The 12,249-nt window shown below is 38.7% G+C and overlaps 1 protein-coding gene across 3 annotated transcripts in view; it reads right to left on the reverse strand.

The window, feature by feature from the left end:
- MSH3 (mutS homolog 3) overlaps positions 1–12,249 on the reverse strand; it is a 227,530-nt gene that overhangs the window by 15,445 nt on the left and 199,836 nt on the right. For all 3 annotated transcript variants that reach the window (XR_004056310.1, XM_010386022.2, XM_030927020.1), the window contains exon 21: positions 10,234–10,420. Coding sequence is in view for 2 of the 3 variants with exons in the window: in XM_010386022.2 (XP_010384324.2) it covers positions 10,234–10,420 (187 nt within the window). In the remaining variant the exon portion in view is untranslated. The remainder of the gene's footprint in view (positions 1–10,233; positions 10,421–12,249) is intronic.

Genomic DNA, 12,249 nt, shown 5'->3' on the forward strand with positions numbered 1-12,249 from the left:
TCCCACAATCCTTTATCTTAACCTGAACATTCCATTAATCCCAGGTCTTCAGATAAACTCAACCAATTATGAACCAGAAAATGTTTAAATTTACCTGTAGCCTGGAAGACCCTCCTTTGAGTTGTCCCACCTTTCTGAACCAAACCAATAAATGCATTTCTTAAATGTTTTTGATGGATGTCTCATGCCTCCCTAAAATATATAAAACCAAGCTGTACCCTGACCACCCTGGGCACATGTTCTCAGGACCTTCTGAGGGCTGTGTCATGGGCCATGGTCACTCATATTTGACTCAGAATAAATCTCTTCAAATATTTTACAGAGTTTGACTCTTTTCGTTGATACCAGGAATATTCCACAGATATGTAGGTGATGGATCCTTCCCAGTGCATCACATCAGGAGGGATGTGATATCAATTTCACATAAGTGGGGATGCCAAATTTGATTATCTGGTTGAAAAGGGTACCCATCAGATTTCTTCGCTATACCTTTTCCCTTTGTAATTAATAAATAACCTGTTATTTTATTAACGATATTTTGAGATATATAAATATCCTTTTCTCCAACAATCTTTCATCCAAAGGTTTTATAATCTATTGATCATCGCTGCCTGAATCAGTTATTATTCTAGTGGTTATTGAAGGCTGATTAAGAAATTCTTCCTACATTTATTCATTGGTATTCTGTAAAGCAGAGGTTTCACTTTTCCCCACTCACCTCTACCATTTTAAAGTTTATTTTTGTTAGTGTCAGTATGAATTCTTTATTAACAATTTTTTTTTTTTTTTTTTTTAGAGACAGGGTCTCACTCTATCATCCAGTCTAGACCGCAATGGCACAATCATAGCTTACTGTAACCTCAAACTCCTGGACTCAAGGGATCCTCCCACCTCAACTTCCCAAGTAGCTAGGACTACAGGTGTGCGCCTATTGGGAGAACCCGCTCCTGATGGTTACATAGGTTCTTTTCTATTTCCTAAGTGTCTCAGCTGGTTTGAGAAATAAAGGGAAAGAGCACAAGAGAGAGAAATTTAAAGCTGGGTGTCCGGGGGAGACATCACATGTCGGCAGGATCCGTGATGTTCCCCGAGCTGTAAAACCAGCAAGTTTTTATTAGCGATTTTCAAAAGAGGAGGGAGTGCACGAATAGGGTGTGGGTCACAGAGATCACATACTTCACAAGGTAATAAAATATCACAAAGCAAGTAGAGGCAGGGCAAGATCACAGGACCACAGGATTGGGCGAAATTAAAATTGCTAATGAAGTTTCGGGCATGCATTGTCATTGATAACATCTCATCAGGAAACAGGGTTTGAGGATAGACAACCTGTCTGACCAAAATTTACTAGGCGGGAATTTTCCTTGTCCTAATGAGCCTGGGAGCGCTATAGGAGACGGGGGCTTATTTCATCCCTTCGGCTTCGACCATAAAAGACTGCACGCTTCTAAGGGGGCTGTTTATAGGCCTGCCCTCAGGGTGCATTCTCTTTCTCAGGGATGTTCCTTGTTGAGACAAAGAATTCAGTGATATTTCCCCTATTTGCTTTTGAAAGAGGAGAAATATGGCTCTGTTCAGTCCAGCTCACCAGCTGCCAGAAGTCTTATCTCTGGTGTTTCCTGAACATTGGTGTTATCCTGTTCTTTTTTCAAGATGCCCAGATTTCAAACACACATGTTCTACAAACAATTTGTGCAGTTGACACAATCATCGCAGGGTCCTGAGGCGACATTCATCCTCCTCAGTTTACGAAGAAGATGACAAGATTAAGAGATTAAAGTAAAGACAGGCATAGGAAATCACAAGTGGTAAGTGTCCATGAAATCTTCACGATTTATGTTCAGAGACTGCAGAAAAGACAGGCATAAGAAATTATAAAAGTATTAATTTGGGGAACTAATAAATGTCCGTGAAATCTTCACAATATATGTTCTTCTGCTGCGGCTTCAGCCGGTCCCTCCGTTCGGGGTCCCTGACTTCCCGCAACATGCGCCACTATGCCTGGCTAATTTTTTATTTTTAATTTTTGTAGAGAGAGGTCTCACTATGTTGCCCAGGCTGGTCTTGAACCTGGGCTCAAGCGGTCCTCCTGCTTCAGCCTCCCAAAGTGCTGGGATTACAGGCGTCAGCCACTGCACCCAGTCTCATGGATTCTTTAATAAGCATTATTTTAAGGCATATTTTATATATTTTGGAAACCTCTATCTGGAGGAAAGTTAACACCAATCTTAGCCTAAATATTGGCAGAAGGAGGTAATTAAATCAAAGAATTCCAGTTTTGATTCACCTGCCATTCACCTTATTAAAAGCCTGAACGTGTGCCTTCTTTCTGATAACAATAACAAAGAAACATATTAAGGCAGGATTTCTTTTAAAAGTTGTGCTTAAAATCTACCCTGAGGGATCTTAGAACCACCTATCTCCATGGTGCTCCTTCCCCAAGCTGATAGGCACTTTTAGCCTAAGGGTCTGGGATCCGACACTGCACTCCTTAAGGCTGTTCTCAGCCTGCAGCAGCAACACATGACCTCCCTTATTGCTCCTCTCTGATCTCTCTTCCCTATCCAAAGATCAGAAGGAACCATGAAAAGAAAGATTTCCATCCATAAAAAGGTCAGGGAAGTTTCTGGTTTCCAGTCTAGCATACAAGAAGGTTGGAGGTTGCCTCTCCATCACAAGGAGAAAGTAGAACAAACTGAAAAATCAACTCTTCTTAGACCTGTAAGAGAAATGAAGTCACAGGCAAACCACTCTCCCCCAAATTACAGACAGACAAGCAGATACAAAGAATCACAACTTTCCTGGCTGAAATGCAGGCAGAAACCTCTGAAGGAACCAGTATCAGGGCAGGAAAACTGGAACTGGAACTGATCAATTACTGGAGACTCAGTGTCAACAAGTCTGAGAGTCAAAAAGTCCAGGGGAACCGAGTCATGGGGGAAGGGGGCACACTTTTGTGAGTTTTACTCCCAGGATTTACACTGGATTCTCACAATAAATGCTGGAGTAAATTCTCCTTATGCTTCAGGCAAGAGGAAGAAAGAAAGAACTATTTTGAAACGCACCAGGGCACTCTGTTCTTAACAAGGCCTGCCCTCAAAAGAAACTACTTAAGTGGAGCCTTAAGTAGTTTAAAAACCTGCTGGGGTTTTATCAGAGCCTAACCTACTTGGGGGAAGGGAAAGACTCAACTCCAGTCTCCTCTAGCCTTCCACAGGAGAGAAAGGAAATATCGAACTCCAGCCCACTCTAGCCTTCCTATCCCACCTGAGGGGTGGGAGGGAGGTAAGACTGAGACTTAATCATAGGACTCCTCCCCTAGCCCCTTACCACCACATTACTAAAAGCTAATTTACAGCAGTTCCTTTTACCCAATACATCATGGCCAGCTGTCAAGAAAAAGTCACAAGACATACTAAAAGTAAAAACCCACAAATGTGAAGAGACAGAGCAAGCATCAGAACCAGACATAGCTATGGCAGGGATGTTGGAATTATCAGACTGGGAATGGAAACAAATGATTAGTATGCTGGGGGCTCTATGGATAACACAGACAGCATGCAAGAACAGATGGGCAATGTAAAGCACAGAGATGCATATTCTAAGAAAAAACCAAAAGGAAACACCAGAGATCAAAAACACTGTGATGGAAATGAAAAAAGTGTTTGATGAGCTTACTGGTAGACTGGACACAGCTGAGGGAAAAATCTCTGAGCTTGAGGACATCTTAATAGAAACCTCCAAAATGGAAATGCAAAGAGAAAAAGATTGGGAAAAAAAACACAGAATATCCAAAAAGTTTGGGACAACTACAAAAGATACAACATACAGCTAAGGAGAATACCAGAGAGAAAAAAAAGAGAGAAAGAAACAGAGGAAATATTTAAAACAAGAATGACTGAGAATTTCCCCCAATTAATGTCAGACACAAAACCACAGATCTAGGAAGCTCAGGGAACACCAAACAGGATAAATGACCCCAAAACCACACTTAGAAAAATCATATTCAAACTACAGAAAACCAAAGATAAAGAAAAAAAAAATACTGAAGTAAGCCAGAGGGAAGGAACACATTATCTGCACAAGCTCAAAGATAAAAATTACATCTGACTTCTCAGAAACCACACAAGCAAGCAAAGAGAGGAGTAAAATATCTAAAGTGTTGAGAGGCAAAAAAACAAAACAAAACAAAACAAAAACCTCTCCAACCTAGAATTCTGTACCTTGCAAAATAATCCTTCAAAAGTGAAGGAGAAATAAAGACATTCTCAGACAAACAAAAATTGAGGATTTGTAGCCAGCAGATCTATCCTGAAATATTTAAGGAAAGTTCTTTAGAAGGAAGGAAAATGACAGGGGTCAGAAACTTGTATCTACATAAAGAAAATTGCACTATTGAAGAAGGAATCAGTGAAGGCAAAAAAAGTTTATTTTTCTTATTTTTAATGGATCTAGCATAACATTTTGTTCAAAATAATAATAGCAACAGTATATGAGATTATGTGTGTTTATATATATATGCTTATGTACACTTACGTATAAGTGAAATAAATGACAGTGATGGCACAAAGGATAGAATAATCAGGATTATTTTGTTATTAAAAAATACGTGCATTATTCATAAAGCAGTATAGTGTTATTTGAAAGTAGACTTGGATTAGTTGCAAATGTATATTGCAAACTCTAGGACAACCACTAGAAAAAGTAAAACAAGAAATATAACTGATATGCTACGAAAGGAGAGAAAATAGCTGGGCAAGCACCTGTACTCCCAGCTACTTGGGAGGCTGAGGTGGGAAAGTCACTTGAGTCCAGGAGTTTGAGGCCAGCCTAGGCAACACAGTAAGATCCCACCTCAAAAAACCCCAAGAAACCAAAACACAGAAAAAAAAGGAGAGAAAATGAAATAATATAAAATACTCAGTTAAAAACCACAAAAGGCAGAAAAACAGTGGAAGACACATGTAGGAACAATGAACAAGAACAACAAACAGAAAAAAGTAAAAAATGGTAAATATTAATCCAACTCTATCAATAATCACTTTGAATGCTGATGGTCTAAATGCACCAGTTAAAAGACAGATTATCAGAGTGGATCAAAAAATAAGACCTAACTACATGATGTCTACAAGAAACTGACCTTAAATACAAAGATAACCATATATTAAAAATATACAGAGGGGCTAGGTGTGGCAGCTCACACTTGCAATCCCAGCACTTTGGGAGGCCAAGGCAGATGGATAACTTAAGGCCAGAAGTTCAAGACCAGCCGGTGAAACCCCATCTCTAATTTAAAAAGAATACAAAACTTAGCCAGGTGTGATGGCACACACTTGTAATCCCAGCTACTCGGGAGGCTGAGGCACAAGAATCACTTGAATTTGGGAGGCAGAGGTTGCAGTGAGCTAAGATTGTGCCACTGCACTCCAGCCTGGGTGACAGAGTGAGACTCTGTCTAAAATATATATATATGTATGGAGGAAGATATATCATGTTAACATTAAAGAAAGCTGAAGCAGCTATATTAATTTCTAAAGAAAGCTGGAGTAGCTATATTAATTTGAGACAGAGCAGACTTCAGATCAAATGAATTTGTCAGGGATAAAGAAGGATATTACATAACGATAAAGGGATAAATTCTGCAAGAAGACATAATATCCTTAACATGTATGCATCTAACAAGAGAATGTCAAACTACATGAGGCAAAAGCTGATAGAACTACAAAGATAAACAGATGAACATACTACTATAGTTAGAGACATCAAAATTCCTCCATCTGAAACAGACAGATTCAGCAGGCAGAAAATCAGTAAGGCCATAGCTGAACTCAACACCACCATCAATCAACTAGACATCATTTATATCTATAGATACTTCATCCAACAGCTGAACACACATTCATCTCAAGCTAACATGGAATATTCACCAAGAAAGACCACACCTTGGGCCATAAAACACATGTTGACAAATTTAATATAATAAAAATCATACAATATTTGATCTCAGACCACAATGGAATTAAACTAGAAATCATAACAAAAAGGTAACTGGAAAATCCCCAAATACATGGAGACTAAACAACATATTCTTAAAAAACATATGGGTCAAAAAGGAAATAAAGAGAAATTTAAATTATTTGAAACTAAATACAAACAGGAAGCACACCTTATCAAAATTTGTGGAATGCAGCAAAAGTAATGCGTAGAAGAAAATTTATAGACCAGGAGTGGTGGTTCACACCTGCAATCCCAGCACTCCGGGAGGCCAAGGCGAGAGGATCACTCGAGTCTAGGAATACATGACCAGCCTGGGCAACATAGTGAGACCCCCCATCTCCACAAAAAATAAAAAAAGAATTAGCTGGGTGTTGTGCCATGTGCCTGCAGTCCCAGCTAAGTGGGAGGCTGAGGCAGGAGGATCACTTGAGCCCAGGGAGTTGAGGCTGCAGTGGGCTGTGTTCATGCCACTGCAGTCCAGCCTGGGTAACAGAGCAAGACCCTGTCTCAAAAAAGAAAAAAGAAAAAAATTGAAAGAAAAGAAAGAATAAAAAAAGAAAATTTACAGCACTGAACACATTTTAAAAAAGAAAGATTTAAAATAAACAAGCTAAGCTTCCATCTTAGGACACCAGCAAGAGAAGAGCAAAAATAAGCAAAAGAAAAGAGATAATAAAAATTAGAGCAGAAATCAATGAAATGAAAATAAGAAAGCAATGGAACCAAAAGCTGGTTTTTTGAAAAGAAAACTGATAAGCTTCTAGCCAAGCTAACTAAGAACAAAAGAGAAAAGATACAAATGGCTAATATCAGAAACGAGAAGGACAACACTACGGATGCCATGGACAAATAAAAGGGTCATAAGGGAATACTATGACCAACTCTATGTCCACAAATTTGGTAACCTTGGTGAAAATTTCTTGAAAAACAATTTCTTAAACTTGGCTGACACAATCAGCCAAAACTCACACAAGAAAAAACAGAAAATCTGAATAGGTCTGTATCTATTGAAGGACTTGAGTCAATGGCCTTCCAAAACAAGAATCATAGGCCCCAGTGGCGTCACTGGTGATCTCCGCCCAACATTTAAGGAAGATACTTTACCAATTCTCTACAGTCTTTTTCAGAGGACAGGAGTGGAGTAAATACTTTCTAACTCATTCTATGAGGCCAGCATTACCTTAATACCAAAACCAGACAAAGACATTATAAGAAAACTACAAACCAGTATCTCTCATAAACATAGATGCAAAAATCCTCAATAAAACATTAGCAAAATGAATCCAATGTATAAAAAGAAAAACAGACCATAACCAGGTAGGACTCATCCCAAGTGTGCAAGACTCATTCAACATTTGAACACTAGTTAACGTAATCCATCACATCAACAGGCTAAAGAAGAAAAATCACATGATCATATCAATAGATGCACAGAAAGCATTTGACAAAATCTAACACCCATTCATGATAAAAACTCTCAGTAAACTAGGAATAGAGGAGAACTTCCTCAATTTGATAAGGAATAGCCACAAACAACCTCTAGCTAACATCATACTTAATGGTGAGAAACTTAAAAAGCTTTCCCATTTCCCACTAAGATCAGAAACAAGGCAAGGATATCCTTTCTTACTACTTTTTCAACACTGTACTGAAAGTCCTAGTTAGTGCAATCAGACAAGAAAAAAAAAAATAGATGGGGAAGAAAGAAGCGAAACTGTCTGTTTGTAGCTGACATGACTGCCTATGTAGGAAATTCAAAAGAACTGACAAACATACACACAGACTGGCATTAGTAAGTGATTATAGCAAGGTTGCAGGATACAAGGTTAATATACAAAAGTCAATTGCTTTCTTATGTAGTTTCTATAATGATTAAAGTTTCTGAGTTACATCTTTTTGCAAATAAATTTTTTAAAGCAAAACAAAAAAATTCCTTTAAAAAAACAAAATGTCATAATTACCTATGTAATCTAAATAAATGTTTAAACAAAACCTGAGTCTCTCTTGGGTCTTCACTGCCAAAATAACAAAGAAAAGAAGGGAGGCTGGGCATGGTAACTCATGCCTATAATTCCAGAACTTTGGGAAGTCAAGGCAGGTGGATCACTGGAGCCCAAGAGTTCAAGACTAGCCTGGGCAACATGGTGAAACTCCGTCTCTAAAAGAATACAAAAATTGGCTGGGTATGGTTGGTGTGTGTCTGTAGTCCCAGCTACTCGGGAGGCTGAAGTGGAAGGATCACCTGGGCCCAGGTAGTTTGAGGCTGCAGTAAGCCATGATCATGCCACTGCACTGCAGCCTGAGTGACAGAGTGAACCCGTTTCAAAAAAAAAAAGGAGGAGGAGGAGGAGAAAGAAGAGAAGGAGGAAGAACAACAACAATGGTTGCGCCGAAAAGGGCCATAGCTAGGTGCAACTTATTTGCTGCACAAACTGTGTTGGATGCACACCTAAGGACAAGGCCATTAAGAAGTTTGTCATTTGAAATATAGTAGAAGGTGCAGCTGTCAGGGACATTTCTAAATTGAGCATTGTTGATGTCTCTGTGCTTCCCAAGGAGTGTGTGAAACTGTATTACTACACAAGTTCTGCCACTCACAGCAAGGTAGTCAGGAATCATTCTCAAGAAGCCTAGGGGACCAAACAACTCCACTCCAATTTAGATCTGAGGATGCTGCCCCATGATCTCCATCAGAGCCCGTGCATGGAGCTGAGTCTCTAAAGACTGAAGAAAAACTATCTCCTGGAAAAAAATCAAATGGAAATTAAGCTTTAAAAACAAAACTAAACCCCAAAACACCAAGAGCAACAAAAGGTTAAAGAAAAAGAAATTTTATTTTTGTGTTGCTTTTTTTTTTTTCTTCTGAGATGGAGTCTTGCTGTCACCCAGGTTGGAGTGCAGTGGCACGATCTCGGCTCACTGCAAGCAACACCTCCCAGGTTCATGTCATTCTCCTGCCTCAGCCTCCCAAGTAGCTGGGACTACAGGCACTTGCCACCATGCCCGGCTATTTTTTTTTTTGTTTTTAGTAGAGACGGGGTTTCACTGTGTTAGCCAGGATGGTCTCGATCTCCTGACCTTGTGATCCACCCACCTCGGCCTCCCAAAGTGCTGGGATTACAGGCATGAGCCACCGCGCCCGGCCTTGTGTTGCTTTTTGAAAAGAAATATTAAAAATATGATTTTATTGGCTTAAATAGCCAATCTCTTCCTTAAATACAAGAGAGAAAGAAATGAAAATGAGGGAAGACACAATGACAAAGGAGCAAGAAAATGGGGGGAAAAAACAGAAAAGAAAGACCAGAGAAGGTAAAGGCCTAAGGGCAGGTTCCATGAGGGGGAGATTTGAAAAGCAGAGACCAAAATGAACAAGATAGAGAAAGTAAACTAAAGGGGACAGTTAGATGGAAATGATAGGGATGGAAAGTTTGACACAAAATTTCACACTGAAGCTTAGAAATGCACCCTGAAAAAAGGAGACATGCTTTGAAGGAATGATGTTACCAAATCATATAGAAACACAATGAGATGAGATCAAAGATGTCACAGAGAGATCTTTCAGGATGTTGGTAAAATAAAAGGATTTCACAAAGTAGAAATGGCAGTATTTCCTTGTTTTTCCCTCGAGGAATTTGGCTGTAGATGGATGATACCTGTTCTTGATTTAGGGTTCACCAAGGATAATAAGATACAATTCTGAGTGAAATACAACAGTATTTCTGAGTGAAAATACTGCCAGGGAGGCCTTTTTCATACAACCAGATTTATGTTGAGTCAGCAAGAAAAAGGAACATATATCAAAAAACTACCAATATTACTTAGGGTCAATCTGTCTGAATTCAGTGTGTAGCATTCTAATGATCATTTGCAGGGCTGCGGTCAATTATAAAAAAGAGAATTCTGAGTATTTGCAGACTGAGATCAGGAAAATAACGTGTATAATATGTATCATCCATGTACACAAGGGTATGCAGGGATTGCATAATGGTATTATGACTACAGCAGTAATAATATATATTTCAAAATAACTAAGAGAATAAATTTCAAATGTCTCACCACAAAAAATGATATCTAAACGAGGTGAAGAATATGTTAATTAGCTTAATCACTCCACATTGTTTATATATTTCAAAACATCACACTGTACCCCATAAATATAGTACAATTATAACTGTCACTTAAAAATAATAATTTAAAAATTAATTTCTTTTTAAATACAGTTTACCGGATACTTACATCTCTGATGAAATACTCAAGTGTAGCATAGGCAATGGCAATTCCATCATGGGTGCTCGTCCCTCTTCCCAATTCATCCAAGATAACCAAGGACTGTGATGTTGCTTTTCTGATTATTTCTGCTGTGTCAGTCAGTTCTTCCATAAATGTACTCCGTCCTTTATATATATTGTCTGCAGCACCCATCCTACAAGCGAGAGGAAAACACCTTGATTTTCCTCTTAACTTTCTTATTAGGAAGCCAAACATTATTTTATGAACAATAAATATAAAAGATCACTAAGAATCTATATATTTTGAGCCAATAATAGCTCAAATTACATTAAACAAAAGAAAACATGTTGGATGTAAACAGTGTCTAACATCACACTGTACTTTGTAGGAATATTCTGGACAGAATTTGAGGTATTGCACAGAACTCCTAAAAAGTAGGGAAATGTTTGATCCTGCTTTTTTCTCACCAATAATTCCAAATCAAAGTTTTGGTATTCACAGGATAAAACAATGCTTCTTTGTGTTTCTGTGTTTAAAAGTCCACGATACTATACAAAGATCCTGTACAATTAAAGGATTTTTTCAGTGTTTCCTTAAGAAGATTCCATGCTGATATTACAAATTAAAGTACTACATAAAAAGTAACTTATTTATATAAAACTTTTTACTGGAACTAGAATTATAGAAGTTTGATACCTTGCACAGCAGCTAATACAGGTTCCTGAAGTGGATTTTATGAAACGGTTCCTACAGACGTCAAGAAATAGGTTCAAAAGATTTAAATTTCTTTTTAGAGCCTTTAGTACGGGACTACATATTGTGCGTTTCTTTTTTCTTTTTTTTTTTTGAGACAGGGTTTCACTCCCATCGCCCAGGCTAGAGTGCAGTGGCATGCTCTCGGCTCACTACAACCTCTGCCTCTTGGGCTCAAGTGATCCTACAGCCTCAGCCTCCCAAGTAACTGGGACTACAGGCGTGCGCCACCAAGCCTGGCTAATTTTTTTTTTTTTTGTATTTTTAGTAGAGGTGGGGTTTCACCATTTTGGCTAGGCTGATCTTGTACTCCCAGCCTCAAGTGATCTGCCTGCCTTGGCCTCCCTAAGTGCTGAGATTACAGGCGTGAGCCACCATACGCAGCCAAAGCATTTCTTAGAGAAGGATCTAGTACACAGCTTTTCTTTAACTGATTTAGCTATGGTCCCTGAAATGTCTTCCAGAGCACCTTGCAGCAATAATGTCTTCCAGAACACATTTGGGAAAACACCTATATAATGCAAAAGCTACTGAAAAAAACAAAAGGAATCATTAGGTAATACTCAGTGTCATGCAGTTAATTGCAAAACTTAGAATTCAGGTTTTTCACCCAGTAGCCAGCTCTGTGAATGCTGGTAACCACTTTCTCAGCAAAATCCCTTCATTGATTTTGCTACAATAGCAAAATCATTGCTACATTGTTTTGCTACAATAGTTCACAAAATAAGACACATACTTCACATCTGACCTACAGCACCATAATGTACCTTTCATTTCTTGAGAAATCCATGGTCAAACTGTACCTTAACCAGCTGTGTGGCTGAAGCCCTATGAGCACAAGGAAGATGGAATGTGATGTCCAGACATGGGCAGAGCCTTAGAACTGTTCCAGTAACCAGCAGCATTGAGAAATTGTATAATTTCTGAAATGCTGCCACCTTAGGAACATTCTGGCTACTTTTTCAAAGTTCAAATACTGGTATTTACCTCAATTTTCAATGTTTACTTTACCAATATTTCCTTTTCCCCTAACACAAAACAAGATGATGAAATTTTCGTATCTCTGAAACCTCTTAGAATGCTTCAGAATCACAACGGTTCACCCTATCTACCACTGTTTGCCTTTATTCTGGCAGGTTGTGAGCTGACAAAAAGAAATCTTTGGCTGCTAACAGAACATTCTGATGAGGTAAATATTTTGGGGGGTCACTAATTTTTAGAAATCAGGATAGTACACCAGCACTGCCTACAGTTTTTTGTTCGTTTGTT

The sequence above is a fragment of the Rhinopithecus roxellana genome, chromosome 3, assembly GCF_007565055.1.
Source record: "Rhinopithecus roxellana isolate Shanxi Qingling chromosome 3, ASM756505v1, whole genome shotgun sequence".
NCBI lineage: Eukaryota > Metazoa > Chordata > Mammalia > Primates > Cercopithecidae > Rhinopithecus > Rhinopithecus roxellana.